This window comes from Musa acuminata, chromosome BXJ2-8 (genome assembly GCF_036884655.1).
Source record: "Musa acuminata AAA Group cultivar baxijiao chromosome BXJ2-8, Cavendish_Baxijiao_AAA, whole genome shotgun sequence".
Lineage (NCBI taxonomy): Eukaryota > Viridiplantae > Streptophyta > Magnoliopsida > Zingiberales > Musaceae > Musa > Musa acuminata.
This window is the reverse complement of record NC_088345.1, coordinates 4,887,639-4,905,050: the sequence shown is the minus strand read 5'-3', so window position 1 is coordinate 4,905,050 and position 17,412 is coordinate 4,887,639. Positions and strand designations below refer to the sequence as shown.

Genomic DNA, 17,412 nt, shown 5'->3' with positions numbered 1-17,412 from the left:
TTCAAAAGGATCACTTGGACACACTTTTCTACCAAAAAAAAAAAAAAAAAGTTTTGCATTGAAATATAGTATTTGTATTGTATTTTCTGTGCTTTTCTCAAGTGAAAAGATAGCAATTTACAATTTGATTTTTTACTTTATAAAATAATATATTTGTAATGATAATAATAAAATATTAAATTAAAATTGATCAAGATTCATATTCATGAGATCTGATATACTTTAACGCTTGGCCTAGCATAATCATCCATCATTTTTATCCATCCAAACTTAATCCTCGTTTATAAATATGTATATGAATATGATTATAAATTTATTGAATATGTTTCATGATTATAAATATGACTATAAATTTATTATAGTCATATTCCAGTGTGACTTTGATTGTTCATGTTACACATAAGAGAGATATTTCGAATAATTTTAATTTTGTACATAGTTAGCAACATCATTAGTATAGGAGAAAATTCCACTTGTTAATTCTTTTATACTCTCACCTAAACTTCCATAGTTGAGAGTTCAAACCTGCAAAAATAAAGAACCAAACCTTTGTTCTCTATGGCCAAATATTTTTCATAGGTGAGATTTGATGTGCCCCTGAAAAGAAAAAGTATCCATGGTTTTAGTGGGAGGCATTTACTTCATGTTGCATAAGCATAGAAAAAGTACAATCATGTTAGGTAATACAGTGCTTGGATAATGAGAGTAGAGAAGGAACTAATCATTCGATTATAATTTAGATTGGAAAACACAGAGCTATATGAAAAAGGATAGGAGAGATGCACTTCACATATCAAAAGATTAAACATCAACTGATTTGTTTTTGACAGCTTCCACTTTAAACAATCTTTTAGCTGTTATGCTCACCAAGTTATCCTTACTAGCATTTGTGCCCCAACTGCTGCTGGTTCTACCTGCAACAGTAGCTTAGTTCTTACTAACAACAAGCAAACAAGAATAACCACCAAAAGACTGATAAAAAGACTGGTTCTTGATGCACAGGATCAGAAACAAAAAAGACTGATAAAATCAAAAGGAGCCAGTTGTTGGTGTATTATCGATATGATACCAAACTGCAAGACATTGCCATTCTTAAAACAACATCAATTAGAACTCGGTATATCATCAACACCAGAAAAGGAGAAAATAAGAAACATAAATAAAAAGAAGCATAATCAGATCATGCTAGAAGGTGTCGAACAACCAAAACAAAATTAACAATCTCACACTACATTTCTCATCGTCGTATCTTGCTACATCACTTGGGTTTTCAATTGATGCACAATTATAGTCACTCAATGTCTCCAAAGTATTAACAATATCTGAGTATTAACAATTGATACACAACTCATCCAAATTATAGATGAGTTGTGTATTATCGATATGATACCAAACTGCAAGACATTGTCATTCTTAAAACCAAGATATGCAGTACCGAATGGTACCGTCCGGTACGAACAATACGTACCGGTCCAACGGCATACCGGTACGCGGATCGTCCGGTAACATTACAGTGCTACAGTATTATACTGTAGTACTGCTACAATGCTACGGTGCTATACTGTAACTGTGCTACAGTATGAAAAAAATTATAAAATAATTTGGTACACCGGTACCGTATCGTACCGAGTCAACCTCGAAACACTGGTACGGTACGGTATTGCATACCTTACTTAAAACAACATCAATTAGAACTCGGTATATCATAAACACCTGAAAAGGAGAAAATAAGAAACATAAATAAAAAGAAGCATAATCAGATCATGCTAGAAGGTGTCGAACAACCAAAACAAAATTAAAAATCTCACACTACATTTCTCATCGTCGTATCTTGCTACATCACTTGGGTTTTCAATTGATGCACAATTATAGTCACTCAATGTCTCCAAAGTATTAACAATATCTGGACTAACCACATTTCAGTATGAAAATAATTTCCAAGAGTGACAGACTTCAGTTTTTGAGATATTTATAAACTAGGAGAAACATATAACCAGTACATGGTTAAGAAATGCAGTCTGTACAGACCAAGTACGTGGAAGGCAACAAAACTGAGGACTCTTATTACATTATGTGCAGTAATCTAATTAAACAGGGCCAACATGATATTCTAATATGAACAAATATTAGGAATGAAAATAACCTGCCCCGATCCCCCAAGACTTGTCCAGCACCAGCAGCATGGGCTTCCTTTCCATCCTCAATGAACCTGCCTGGAATTAATATGCAGCCATGGGGCTTTCCCATTGCAACACACCACTAGTTCCCACTGCAACAGCTTCATTTCTGATGAAGAAAATGACATAATTAGGGAATATATCTCTGTGAAGAGAGATTAAAAAAACATATTCAGATTTAAATTTAGGCACGACTCCTATATTTGATTCAAAAGTGAAACAAAGAATATTAGTGCTTCTATCAAAATCAAAATAATCATAAAAATTCAACAAGACCCTCAAACACTCAAAAAGTTTGAAGATACAATGTCAAAGTCTAATTCTAGTGGTCATTTGTGGTTAGTAGGACAGTCCATCATGCTGACTGACTTGGATTGAAGCAGACCATGCCAAAAAGGCATCACAAATGCCAAGTTGACATGTACCAGAGGCATCAGGTTGAATGTGAAATTAGGCTGCTTGTGGCAGTCTCGAGCTTTGATTAGGAAGAGACTGATAACTTAAAATGGATGGTGCACCTGTCAAGAGGAAATCCTTTCTTTGAAATGGAAGTAGGACTTTGCAAGATCATAGGGCCACTTTGCGAATATGAAATGATAAAGCACCATCAAACTTAAAAACCTAAAGCTCAAAACCTCAAGACCTTATTTGCCAACGATACAAACTAGACAATGGTTATTTCAGGAAATAAGTTAGTCAGAGATGGTCAAATTTTCTGGCACACCATTCAAATGAAATTTACAATTCTTTCAAAAAAGCATCTCTTCCATATCTTTTCAGAAATCTAACTTATATTAGTGTCTAAGAATATTTTCTGTAGGATGATTCCCTCCAGAAACAGCTAGGCATTGAGTCTGAGCAGCTTGACGGCTATAGCATGCCTTTAAAAGATCTTGAGCTTAACAACTACACAAAATTCTGTCTATTTAAGCCTTCTCCTGAGGTTTTATTATACACTTGTTTTTCGTTATATCTTAAAAAAACCAGGAATCACTCTTTGGGGAAACGTAAAGGGACTGAACTTGTAATTTTAAGCTAAACAAAGTTAAAAAGAAGAACATTGGAGATCTGAGTGATCTCCCAATATCATCAAACAATCTTCTAAAAAGGATCCAAAATTATCAAATGCTCCTTCAAAATCCAAGCATATTGTTGCCAGACCTTCTCTCATAGACAAGGCGTTTACCACATTGGGTTAGAGGCCCTAGTCGAAGCTTGAGCATTTGCCAACTTACTTGATTCCTATCTGATCACCAAGTAGAAAGCAGACAACTGCAACCGAAAGCAAGCTCCTGCTTTGGTGATCTGTCAGAGAAAGCTTTTCATCTATTCGATTCTTTAAAAGTCTCTTTCCTATCATGAAGGGCAAACGATGCTTCCTTCCTCCCTTATCACAATCAAGAAATGAAGGGGAGTAGAAGCGAAACCTCCGACGGAATTGAGGTTCGAGCAGCCATCGACGGCACGGGAAAGGATGGGCGAGCGTTCAGGCAGAGGCCCGGCAATGGGCATCGCCTCCGGCTCGCCACCGAACCTTCCAAATAAATAGAAGGCGGAAGAGATGAAAAAGATTCTAAGAGCTATTCCCAAATTCATTCCCTACCCCGAAATTTAAGTGAAATCACAATCAGACCAAAATTTATGTGAGAGAAATTAGAAATCATGAATATATAAATCTTAAATTTTTTTATTTAAAACTCAAAACAACAATCACAATAGAATAATTAGAATATAAAAATTATATAATATCTAAAATCTTCTTAAATAATTATAGAAAAATCTATTGTGATCTAACCTGAGATGCATTATCCTTGTCTTCTTCTCTTTTCTTCTCTTTTTTTCTCTTATTTTTTATTTTTTTTTATCTTTTTGAATCACGTTGTTGCCGTAGTTTTTTCCCAGTTACTATAGTTTTCTACCTCTTTTTCACAGCTACCATACCTCCCTTATTTGATTTAGCTTTAGGTTAATAAGGAAAGTGAGCTATGGGCTATTAAAACTCACTGTGGGCTGAACAAATGAATTGTCTACTCAACAACCTTTCCTTTCAGCCCACAAAGGAGATTGCCTCATTACTCCTGAAACCATGACGATCAACTATCGGTACATCTGTCGCCTTTCTTTCAGTAAGGCCTTTGTCAACTTATCTACTCCATTAACATCTGTATGAATTTTCAGAAGTTGCAACTGCTTCTCTTCAGGTACATTTTAAAACTAGTGGTATTTGACATTTATATGCTTTGACTTGGAATGAAAAGTTGAGTTGTTTCACAAATGAATGGTGCTCTGGTTGTTATGACATAACTCCCCCTATAAAAGTAAGTAAAAAACTTGATGTGAATTCTCTTGTATCTATATCTCTTGATATATCTGTATTTGTATAACCTGTCAGCATAAGTGGTTCACCTTGAAAGCTTAAATAAACTTTAGAGCTCTCTTTAAGATATCTAATGATCTACTTCACTACTGTCCATTGCTCTTTGCTTAGATTTGCAAGAAATCTACTAGTTACACCTATTGCATATTCGATGTTTGGCCTCATACATATTATTACATACATTAAATTTTCAACTGTTAAAGCATAAGGAATTTTTTGCATTTCTCATTCTCCTCGTTACTTTATGAACTTTATTCTAAGCATAACTTAAAGTGACCTAAAAGATAATAACCAGCTGGCTTTACATTGCTCACACTAAACCTTTCCAATACCTTTTTGATGTATTTCTTATGTGACAATCAAATCTTCTTATTTTTTCTGTCACATGAAATCTGCATGCCTAATATTTACTTTATTGGCCTCATATCCTTCATCGTAAAAAACTGACTCAGTTCCTTCTTCAATCTATCAATTATAGACATATCTTTCTCAATAATAAGCATGTTATCAATATAAAATAAGAGAATAATAAAATTATCACTAAACTGTTTGATGTACACATAATGATATGAAGTTGTTCTTTTGTATCCATTTTCAGTTATAAATGAATTAAACTTTCTATATCACTATCTTGAAGCTTGTTTTAACCCATACAAGCTCTTTTTCAACTTGCAAATAAAATTTTCTTTACCTTTGATTTTGAAACTTTCTAGTTGCTCCATATAAATTTTATCTTTCAAATCACTAGTAGTAATATCAAGAGCAATACGAATAGAAGATATTTTAATAATATGAGAAAAAATCTCTTCAAAGTCAATACATTTTCATAACCAATATAAATTTATATTTTGGTCGAGAATAATATTCTTGAGTATTCAACCTGAAAACTCATTTGTTATTCAATGCCTTCATTCTCTTTAGTATTTGCACCAAATCATATGTGTGGTTCTTGTGCAGAGCATCCATCTTTTCCTATATAGCAACTAATCTTTTTTTTTTTCTGCTCACTTTCAATTATTTCTTAGTAACTCTTTGATTCACCTGCATCAGTAACTAAGCATTACATATCTTTTGAAGGTTGACGTTGAAGTCTTGGCTGGTGCCTCATTCTTCAAATCCTTAAGGGTTTGATCATCAAAGAAGATCACATCTCTACTTCTAAACATCTTTTGCTTTTCTGAATCACAAAGCCTATAATCAAACTGATCATGTGAGTAGTCAAGAAAAATACATTATTTTGTCTTACCATCTAACTTAGACCTCTCATTGTCGGGAACGTAACAAATGCATGACAACCAAATACTCTTAAATGCTTGTAGAAAATATATTTTCTTTACCATATATACTCTATAACATCATCATCTAGGGTTGTATAGGGTGACAAGTTGATCACATCAATTGTAATCCTCAAAGCCTTATCCCAAAATATTTTGGGTAGCTTGACCTATGAAAGTATATATTTGATCTTTTCCATAACAGTGCGGTGCATTATCTTTATAATTGCAGCTGAGGTGTATTAGAAAATGTCATCTCATGTTAGATGCTATGTGACCTGCAATAATCATCTAACAATCCTGTGTATAATTTTTTATATTTTAATTGTTTTTTTTGTCTCCCTTTTAACTTTGGTATGGAAGTCTTTGAATATATTAATAACTTGATCTTTGATCTTCATAGCATAGAATTAAACATTCCTGAAAAAGTCATATATACAAATGATAAAATAAAGTATACTATTAATACCAGGAATATTAATAGATCCACTATGAGTTTTTATATTTAAAGAACTACGTACATATGTATAAACATAATCAAATATATGTATTTTTCTAGATAAAGTAGGATTAGCAAATGAAACTTTGTATTGTTTCTCAACTAAACAATCAATACAAGGGTTCAGACGTGTACCTTTGAGGTCTGATAATATCTCTCTATTGGAAAGAGCTTATAGCTCTTTATCGCTCATGTGTCCTAATTGCTTATGACATAAATTTATATTAAAAATTTTCTCTGTAGAATTATAACTGTTCACCACAAGTTTTAACATATAACTCAAGATTTTCAATTTTGAATAATATCGTCCGATACAAGCGATACATACCGGTCCATCAAGAACAAATAGAATCATCTTGTATAAAATATATATATATATATATATATAATAAAAGGCGTCGCTAAGTCCTTCGGGACGGCAAAGGGATCGAATGCAATGGCATCGAACGCATTGGTGGTGGAGACGAACGTAAAATGAACAGACTTCGTTTCGATGGGGCCCAGAAAGTGAATGGCACTTCACGTCCGAAGAAGTATCGCACACAAAACTTTCTCCTCCAACTGGTGGACTCTCATTGGTGGTCATGGACTGAAACGTTGGCCCCGCTAATCTGAACAGATAGCGGGAGACTGTTTCGGGGTCGAAAAACGGGGACATGTATATCCAAATAATTTTTAGATAAAATTTAAGCTCCGTGTCAGCCATTCTATTTGTAAGGGTCCGATCAGCCATGCAACGGGGAGTGGTTTGTTACCGCACGGGCAAGTCATGTGCGAACCAAGCCGTTGCCCATCGAGCGCTCAAGGAGCACGCCATCGACCCACGGCCGAGCCCTGGCGACGGGCTTAGGGTTTGCTATAAATCTCCAGAATCCATTTTGGTCTCCGCCTCTCCCGTTCTTCCTCACTGTTACTCCTCGCGGAAGGAGCTTGTGGGGAGAAATCGGGCTTTAGACCGTAAGAGGAGGAACGCTCGACACTAAAACCCTCTCGTAATGCCTCCCAAGGCCGCAAAGTCGAAGGATGCCGTCACGGAGCGGCCAATCCTCGGGCGATTCTCATCTCATCTGAAGATTGGAATCGTAAGATCTGAATCGTTCCGATAAAATTCCTGCTTAAGGACCTCTGGTTAATTCTTCGTTTCTTTGTCACTGACTTCATCGCCGTATTTCATAATGAGGATTTCGGTTTGATTTCACCGATGGAACCTCAGTTTGGCTGTTAATTCTTTTTTCTTTTTCAAGAAAGGTGGGATTTCTGGAGAGGTTTTGGACTTCAACTCTCTTGTTCCATGATTTAAAACTGTTCCCTTTCTTATGTAAAAAAAAGCTTATTAGAATTCTCTCGAAGTCCACTCGAAATGGGTACTAATATATTGACAAGCAGCTTTTTGAAGAATTATTTTTTCATTGTTTTAAGATAGGATGTTCTAGAAGGATGCAATCTTAGCAAAGCTTTGCCTCATCTTGTTCTATGGTTGGGTTGTGTTCTTAAAGGATCTTCAGTTTTAGAACCGTTCTTTGACATATCAATTACTGAACTGTAGCAATCAAAGCTTTAACATGTTAAACAAACCCTGTTACTTAAGAATATGTACATGGATTAATTTGCCTATTTGATGTCTGTTTCTGAAAAACACTTTTAACCGTCATTTCCTTTTAATGGTCTTCAAGAATTACAGAGTTGTTTACATTGCTTACTCCTTAAAGCTACTCTGCTTTTTATTTAACTGGAACCGCTCAGGTTTCCCTAGCATCGTGTGTTATGTACTAGGCACTCAATGAGATATATTTGCAATTGCAGGTTGGGTTACCAAATGTTGGCAAATCCACTCTATTTAATACACTGACGAAATTGTCAATCCCAGCTGAGAACTTCCCTTTCTGTACCATAGAGCCTAATGAAGCAAGAGTCAATGTTCCTGATGAGCGCTTTGATTGGCTTAGCCAATTATACAAGCCAAAGAGCGAGGTTTGCTTTTCCTGTATTTGTTGTTGAAAAGCTTATACAGGCTTGCCCCATTGAAGATATCAAAAACCACTTTGATTGTAGCAAGCATCTGAATAACTTCACCAAATAATGTAGAAGTGTTGAGATTGCATAATTAGTATGTTTACATATTGATCTATTCTGTAAAAGCATCAAATCACAATATCCAGAAGGGAAGGAAGCAATATGCTGTGTACATGTCAAGTGCTTAATAAAAAAAGGCTAGAACTGTGAGATAATTGACACAAAATGCATCACTAACTCTATAAATCATAAAACATTATGTGTTCCTCTGGGTGGTCAACACTATATTGTGCTAAGAAAGTCCCTTCAATGTGCATTATAGCTCTCCACAGTCCTAAACTGCCCTATGTATTTTATATTTCTTTTGTTGATTGCATGTAAAGGTTTTGCTTGAAAACAACATGGAGACTCATGAGTGCACAAACACTGCAATCAGGAATGATGCTTGTCCTTTGTCAATGCACATAAACATAAGGGAAACACAGAAAGGGTGATTAAACCAATTAAAAAACGATGGTATTCAAAACAAATAAGGTGTAGCAGGTAAAAACATAGAGACGAGAGTCAGAATTATTATGTATGAATAAGCATTAAAGTTTAATGTCACTTCACTTTATGATATAATACTGTTCTCCCAATGATGGGGACCAACACCTCTTATATGGAAAAATGTTAATACGGTTGATAGGATATGAAATCTAACATCATTATCCTGATGCTAGTTATTTCAAATGATTGGCTGGTGGTGCTTCCTCAAACTGAAGCAATGTAACGTATCAAATGTAACCTTTTGTGGAGATCATGCTTATATACAGTAGGGTTTTCATCTTAGTTTGAATTCAGCATACTATTTTTGGTTTGGTAGCTCTCATAAAAACAATGTCCTTGATATGTTGCAAAAATCCTTTTAAAGGAGGACATTTGTATCATCATTGTTAATTTATTGATTGCTTTTGTGCTGTTTGTTTTAGTTTTTTTTAGGAGAACTGACAATGCAGAATTATTTCCTATGCAGGTGTCAGCTTTTCTTGAAATTCATGACATAGCTGGACTAGTGAGAGGGGCTCACGAAGGGCAGGGCCTAGGAAATAGTTTCCTATCTCATATTCGTGCAGTTGATGGAATTTTCCATGTTTTAAGTAAGTTTCTATCATCTTGTTTTATTTAAAAAAAAGGAGCTATTTTGATTCAAATTAGTATCTTCAGGATTCTAGGTTCACTTGTTTCAAATAGCTCATTGAGGCTGTAAATTATGATGGTAACTTTAGACATTGTAGCTTGAATAGTATCTTCTAGTCATGATTATCACTCAGCGTAAACTTCTTCATTTTCAAACTACTGTGTTTACTGATCCTGTGAAGGTCATGGCCTTTGATAGGATCATATTTCTAGCAGGATTTCTTCCTAGTTAGAAAATGCAAATTTGATTTGTCTAAATTTAGATGATGATTGGATGTGTAGTGGATGATAATTGTTTAGTTTCTGATTTTTACTAGAATTAGTTTTCCATGTTATTAGATGTATCTCGTGGAAGTTATTTTCTTATTTTTAGATAACATATGACTATTAAATTCTCGTATCAATATTATAAAGTTTGTTCCTGCATTTATAGGAGCATTTGAAGATCCAGATATAATCCATGTTGATGACACTGTGGATCCTGTTAGGGACTTGGAGATCATAGGTGAAGAACTGCGGCTTAAGGTACTATCCATCTATATATTCAATAATATAGTGTCTGCTGGTTGGTTTATTGACTGATATCTCTTGTTGCTATTAGCATGCGTAAGATGTGTTTAAGCACCTTCATAATCTTGAAATGTTGGGTGACTCTACTCAAATTTCAATTTTCTAGCACAACTTCTGGTAACTTTGAAGTGATAAATTGAACTTCTTTAAAGAAATTCTCAACAAATATCTTTTGATGAGTTTGCATGTGTTTGTATGTGTGTGTGTGCACCTATGAATCTATTTGCAAGTTTAATGTAGCTCTTCTTTTACATTATCAAATATTAAGTTATTTTTTGAACAAAGTCAAATGAAGATTGTCTATCAAATATTAACGTGGTTTTTGCACTCTAGCCTAAACAATGATGGAAAACATTATCATCTGTAAGGTTCGCCTGGTACGGGCAATACATTTCGGTTCAATTGAAAACCGATACAAAAGGTACTGTTAGGACACCCCACTATCCCATGTGTCAATACATTGGTATAGATTGATTCATATTGTACTGATGGTCGGTTGGTACACTGATATGGACCGGAACCATGATCATGCGAATCACTTCAATAGTTTTCTTTGTGTAAAGATTTATGGATTATGTTATGACTATTATTATCAATCTATTCTTCCTTTATGTTTTATTTATACTTAAATAATACAGAATGCCTCATCATTTTATAAGCAAACACATTTTTTCATTGTAGGATGTGGAGTTCATTGAGAAGAAGTTGGAGGACCTGGAGAAGAGCATGAAGAGAAGCAATGATAAGCAACTCAAAATTGAACATGAATTATGTGATAGGGTTGGCATGATACCTTTCAGATCCTTTTACCTTGTTACTGCACTATTACTCTTCTCATATGCAATATTGCATTTTCTAGAATTTGTTATTTAAATATTTGTGTTTGAGATACTTGGTGTAAATCTTATATACTCATTATATTTGTCTATGTAGTTATGCTATCCATGGGTTTCTCTCTACTTGGGCCCCTGTCATTTTATGTAACTATCAGATTTTTCTATTTAATTGTACCTTTTGATCTACGTAGTTTAAGTTCTCATGGGTTAGTTGAGGAAGATTTAATTATTAGGTTGGACTTGGAAAGAATTTGTCTGTTCACCATATTTTTAGTTTTTGATGAGGGTAGAAATTATATTCCTACTTACCAATAACTTGAAACTCATTAAGGGGTCAGTAAATGAGAAAAGACAGATGGTTAAATGACTTGTGTGTACTCTGTTGGAGTGATTTGACACTTCCTACATTTTTCAATTTTTTGTACTGCATAGACATCAGGTTTCTGCTGACTTTTGCATTGATTTTTGTAATCAAAGGTGCCTTGATGCAAAAGTGCAGTTAGGTTCAAATTTGAGCATCTCCTTGGGGTTTACATGCTTCATTGTAGTAAATATAAAGCAAGGTCATAAATTGTTAATGTTTTGGACATATCAGTTGATATGATGTGTCAGTGGGGATTTGTCACTGAATCACGGTAGTTTTAGTCAACAGCCATTGACTAAACCCGAACCGAATATGAACAAGTTTTTTGAAGACAAACTAGTTTGGCTTTATAGTAAATGGCTGAACCAGTGAAAATGGTACAAAATACGGTTTGGGGTCAAGCTTCGTCCCTAGTTTAGCACTTATGCTTACCAAACAGTGGTTCTAAGAAGGAAGAAAAAACTTTGCTTGCTTTGTTTGTCGACTTCTCATTGTTGGAGGGGATTGCTGGAGATCTAAAGGATGCTTGAGGAGAGGATAAGGTTTGGTGATTTGTCTATTGAGTGAAAAAGGCCTCTTTTGTTTTGTTTTTGGCTTTTTGCAACAGCCCTTGTGTCAGCTGTCTGAAAAGAGGGTTTCCTGGTTATCTTTAAAACCTTGTCTCAATGGTAACTCTTGTTAGTCCCTAGTTTAGCACTTATACTTACCAAACAGTGGTTCTACGAAGGAAGAAAAAACTTTGCTTGCTTTGTTTGTCAACTTCTCATTGTTGGAGAGGATTGCTGGAGATCTAAAGGATGCTTGAGGAGAGGATAAGGTTTGGTGATTTGTCTATTGAGTGAAAAAGGCCTCTTTTGTTTTGTTTTTGGCTTTTTGCAACAGCCCTTGTGTCAGCTGTCTGAAAAGAGGGTTTCCTGGTTATCTTTAAAACCTTGTCTCAATGGTAACTCTTGTTAGTCCCTAGTTTAGCACTTATACTTCCAAACAGTGGTTCTACGAAGGAAGAAAAAACTTTGCTTGCTTTGTTTGTCAACTTCTCATTGTTGGAGGGGATTGCTGGAGATCTAAAGGATGCTTGAGGAGAAGGATAAGGTTTGGTGATTTGTCTATTGAGTGAAAAAGGCCTCTTTTGTTTTGTTTTTGGCTTTTTGCAACAGCCCTTGTGTCAGCTGTCTGAAAAGAGGGTTTCCTGGTTATCTTTAAAACCTTGTCTCAATGGTAACTCTTATTAGTCTTTTGAGAACGCAGCTGAAAAGTCACCCTTTTGTAATGTTGCACGGTTTTGTAAACTGTCTTTAATTCCGACTCCTTTACATAAAGAGCATGTTCCTGCTAGAATTGAATAATTACTGCTGCGAGAAACCTTTAGCTGGTCTTTACCATTTTTTTGTGTTCTCATTCTTGATGTTCGAGCTTAGAGCTGTTTCAAAATCAAGTTCAATCTCTTAAAATTAATGATGCTTCAGAAGTGGATTCTATGGCACTAGGATTTCTTTTCAGTCGCTAATGCCTTGTGATGCTTTTATCATATAGAAGCTTGTTGCTGCTAGTTTAGTCTTTGTAGCATGCTTCTTATTTGTTTTTTTTTTTTCAAGTTTTTTAACTTAACCTGTGTTATTGTGCATTGAAATTAGTATAGATTTCTAGTATTTTGGCGAATGAACAAATTAATATTTTGATGATTTAGATATTAGCAAATGGTTAATGCAACTTGTTCTAGATCTGTTTCATCTTTAGCCACAGGCTCCAGGAAGAAATCGGCAACTTGCTGCGCCTTCATAAATACAGAATAGTTATTATTTTCATGGCTTGCCTTCAATTTTATTGTTCTTCATCTTTTTGTTATATAAGAGGATTTTTATTCTTGTAGCTTTCTCTTATATCATGGAAACATTTGAGCAAATTTTTTTTTCACTGTCACGCTGCAGATAAAGGCATGGTTGAACGATGGTAAAGATGTGCGCCTCGGTGATTGGAAAGCTGCAGATGTTGAGATTTTGAACTCTTTCCAGTTGCTAACTGCTAAGTCTGTTGTCTATTTGGTAACTTATTTTGCTCATCTGGTGTATGCCATGAAATGTATTTCATCTTTAAATGAATTAAGAGCCTTTGTTCTCAATTTCATGAATCTTTATTTCTATTATTAATTTTGAACTAGTCAGAAATTTCTAGTTTCGTTATAAATGATTAGAAGTAACAAGTGTTGCTTCCTCACTTAAATATGTCTGAAGTGTTTACATTCTTTGTAGTGCATACTGATTTAATCGCTTTCAAGATGTGCTCATGGTTCCATCACAATTTTCAGCTTCATCTGGTTGACTTACTCCGAAAGCAAGTATAAACAACTTGCTGAGTGTTAGAAGCTCCTGAAAATTCCTAGCTTGCTCAAATCGGGTTTTCTTAGGAAGAAGGAATTCTTGTTTATGCAATTAAGCTAAAGAGCACGGTTCTGTCGTTGGCATTCTCATCCCAAACTGTTGGAATTGGAATATGTATCTCATGACATTACCCGCATCAGAGCTCAATAGTCGGAGATGACCATATAGTTTACCATGAATTATCTAGAAGGACTGATTCTGCTTGTTGTTGCTCTCATTGTCGCTTTCATAATCAACATTGCTGGGTTGTTAGTGCTTTCATGTTATATTTTTTGAGTTTTTTTTTTCTTCTAAGATATCTATCAAATCTCTTATATATTTGCAATTTTTGTTTGAAGTGCACAGTGATTCAGATAGTTCATCTGAGATTAGTTTTAAGTATGCTTTAGAATTTAATTATAGAATGAAAAGGAAAGATATTGAAATATAGCACGCACTATAGTACAGCTTGATGGAGACAGTTTTTTTTTTTCTGCCAACTTAATTCTTTTTTTTTCCCCTTTTTGTTTGTCATTTCTTTAGGCACACTTGAGATGTTGACCCTGCAATTTAATTCTTTCATAGTTTTATTTGCAATTTTTTTGCCTAGACTTTTTAGTTCATTCCCTGCCAACATCCTGGACTAGCGTTATGTTGACCTCAGAAGCTATATTCACATCTTGGAGTCCCCACCAATTTACTGTATATCATCATTTCTATCAGAAGTTGATTTAGACTTACGTGCTAGGTTATTTGCTCAGTTAGTTTTTTGTTTCATGCAATGTTTGCTCCTGCAACTGTTGTTTAAATTGCAGGTGAACATGAATGAGAAGGACTACCAAAGAAAGAAGAACAAGTTTCTTCCAAAGATACATGCCTGGTATGCTGGTGTCTTCTTCTTGAAACTCATAATAGCAAATGACCTGACCTAGCTGCTGTTAGTTCTCTCTATGGTCGTTGTTGTGATTGGTCTACTTTCATAGAAATGCTTGGTAGGACACTGGCCTTTTGTTGGTTTTAGATAATAAGAAAATCAACTATGAACCTTATGATGTGTGTTTTGGTAATTGTTTGCACTGTAACAAGATGTATGGCCAAAATTTTAATTTGCATTTAACTATTACTATATTGTATGTTTTTTGCTCGCTTTTAAGTGTAAGTTAAATGTAATGTTATATGGATATATTCTAAGGTTTCCTTGCTTGATGCTCAGGGTGCAGGAGCATGGTGGTGAGCCTATTATACCTGTCAGCTGTGTTTTAGAAAAGAAGCTGGTAGATATGCCAGAGGATGAAGCTGCTAAATACTGTGAGGAAAACAAGGTACAAAGGTAAGTTACTCTGCGTTTTGCATTCCAATTTTTCCTCTGCTTTTCTAAGTGATTGATATCCAATAAAGAATAGTTTGATGTAACATTAACAATGTCACTGCAAACACTGGTAAAATGGGTTTGTTTTCTTCACAATTCAAATGTTTTAGTACTGTTACAGTAGGTCTTATGTGTTTCCATATTTATCCTTTCTGAGGAGTGTGTAAGCGGTATACAGTATAACCATCCTCTTGACATATATTAAACAAAGTAAATTTTTTTTCCTTTTCCTATTGCATGCCATGGTTATATATCATAGGCATTTAGCTACAGGCAATTTTTTTTCAAGTCCCATTATGACTTTGCAGGCAACTGCCTGAATAATTATTTTCCTGATTTGATTTATATTATTGAATTTTAATATTTAGAAAGTCGTTTTGATTTACAGTTTTCTTGAGAAGAGGTTCTAGGAGAGTCTCCTTGAAGATATCTGGCTTATTAGTATTCATGTCAAATTGATTTGCATGTACAATGTAAAACTCGAGTACGAAATAGACATTGACAAACATAATATGCATATATTTCGAAAGATAATGCTGTGCTCTAAATATAGAGGCTGAATGAATGTTCTTTCCTACAGTGTTTTACCGAAAATCATAAAGACTGGTTTTGCTGCAATCAACCTAATATACTTCTTCACGGCTGGGCCAGATGAGGTATAGTCTGAGCTATTAGATTGTTGTTTGTACCTCATTTATCACTTTTTTATTCAACATAATGTTTTGACAGTGATCAATCATGTATTACTACCAAAATTTTCTATCAGACGTCTGTCTTTTTCCTTGTGATGAATGTTTGGCAAATTACAGGTGAAGTGTTGGCAAATCAGACGGCAGACAAAAGCCCCTCAAGCAGCTGGTGCTATTCACACTGATTTCGAAAGAGGTTTCATTTGTGCCGAGGTATGTCTTTGTCATACTGCAGCTCATGTCACAAAATCCAGTTTGCCAAACACATTCGTTGTTACTGTTCTACTTATGCTCTAATTATAGGTCATGAAGTTTGATGATCTAAAAGAACTTGGCAGTGAATCAGCAGTCAAAGTAAGCACCTTTTACACACTATAGTTGGTTAGATAAGTCTACCCTGGACAGTAAACTGCATGTCTCTTTTTGATGATGCATCTGTCAATCTTATAATTCCCTACAGAATCAAAAAGAAAAAGACATAATTCGTCAACAACTTTTTTCTTGATGTTGCAGGCTGCTGGGAAATATAGGCAGGAAGGAAAGACGTACGTGGTTCAGGATGGGGACATAATCTTCTTCAAATTCAACGTTTCCGGTGGCGGGAAAAAGTGATGTCTGTTTTGGAAGGATGATTGCTTTTTTCATATCCTTATTCGGACGGCAAATTGTAAGAATATTGGAACGATAGGTAGCCTACTTATTTAATCGTTTTGAGCCTTTTTATCTTTTGGATGTGTGTGTTATCTCACTATCACGCTTTGGATGTAGAATCTAAATCAACAGTCAGTTGCAAAATCTAAGCACAAAAGTGGTGGATTGAATCAGTCATAACATTCAATTCTTTTGGTTGTTAAGTCGATGTTATCATGTTTAGTTTGCAAGAAGATCTATTTCTCCTCCTTGGCATCATAGTTTACTATGTGGGTAGCTTGTTAAGTCAATGTTATCATGTTTAGTCATATTTCTATTGATGACAACAGTATTGCATTCTTATGATGCTCAAAATTAAGGGGAGTCGGAATTTTCTATTAGGTTGTTCCATAATATCTTGTGTCCTCGTAGTTTTTATCAATTTTATTAATACTTAGAATTTTTATTAGTTTTATTAATACTTTAGAACGGACGACGGTGAATAACCGAGTGCATCATTGTCTTGCTATCGGAAACTCTATATAGTCTTGAGATTTTAGGGTGTTGAGATGATGGACATTTCGTGCTATTCAACATGATTGTTGTGACATGTGAAAATAATCCAAAAATTATCCAAAATAGATCTTTTTTTTACCTCGTAAGCAATATTTTATGTTGTTCATTGTGATCATTGCATCACACAAAAACAGTCCAAAAAAGAAAGGAATCCATCTCATCTGTGATATATAATTAGAAACGATTCGTTTTTGGTAATATATAATTTATTTTTTTTGTTAAATAAAAAGAGAAAATAAGTTCCAAAGTGAAGGAATCCATCTTTGTGGATCGCAGTCTTTGTCAGGTGTACGTCATCTCCAGTGACTCATATCGTGATCATTTAGTGTTCGATGCATCATTCGTGCATCGAGGACAGCTTCGCCGTACCTCCATGCACCCATCCATGTCGCCAGATCCAGCTAGCTGGCCTTCGAGAGCCGTACTCTCCTCCTCCCCTGGTCAAATAGAGAGAGAGAGAGAGAGAGAGAGGGGGTTGGAGACAGTAAAGAGAGATCTAGAT

General features: G+C 34.9%; 1 protein-coding gene and 1 long non-coding RNA gene across 3 annotated transcripts; one reads left to right on the top strand and one right to left on the bottom strand.

Annotated features, from left to right (window-relative positions):
- Positions 1-469: 469 nt before the first annotated feature.
- LOC135618363 (uncharacterized) lies at positions 470-3,734 on the bottom strand. Of its 2 annotated transcripts, XR_010488986.1 has the most exons (4): positions 3,413-3,734; positions 2,144-2,286; positions 868-914; positions 470-597 (listed from the first exon to the last, which is right to left on the bottom strand). It is a non-coding gene; the product is annotated as an uncharacterized LOC135618363 (long non-coding RNA). The 2 variants fall into 2 exon arrangements; XR_010488985.1 differs by lacking the exon at positions 470-597 and having other exon boundaries at positions 707-914.
- A 3,454-nt stretch (positions 3,735-7,188) lies between these two features.
- On the top strand, positions 7,189-16,528 carry LOC135618830 (obg-like ATPase 1). Its single transcript, XM_065120134.1, has 12 exons — positions 7,189-7,409; positions 8,131-8,298; positions 9,356-9,479; positions 9,953-10,044; positions 10,771-10,869; positions 13,218-13,331; positions 14,462-14,526; positions 14,860-14,976; positions 15,596-15,671; positions 15,825-15,917; positions 16,008-16,058; positions 16,218-16,528. Exons 1-12 carry the CDS (start codon positions 7,323-7,325, stop codon positions 16,314-16,316), a joined length of 1,185 nt encoding a protein of 394 aa, XP_064976206.1. The 5' UTR covers positions 7,189-7,322; the 3' UTR covers positions 16,317-16,528.
- The last annotated feature ends 884 nt before the right edge of the window (positions 16,529-17,412 follow it).

Bases quoted from the DNA above. Each gene is read 5' to 3' on its own strand.
- LOC135618830 (XM_065120134.1), top strand. From the start codon at position 7,323: ATGCCTCCCAAGGCCGCAAAGTCGAAGGATGCCGTCACGGAGCGGCCA. The intron at 14,527-14,859 runs GTATGCTGGTGT...CTTGATGCTCAG, and splicing joins CTTCCAAAGATACATGCCTG to GGTGCAGGAGCATGGTGGTG. The intron at 15,918-16,007 runs GTATGTCTTTGT...CTCTAATTATAG, and splicing joins GAGGTTTCATTTGTGCCGAG to GTCATGAAGTTTGATGATCT.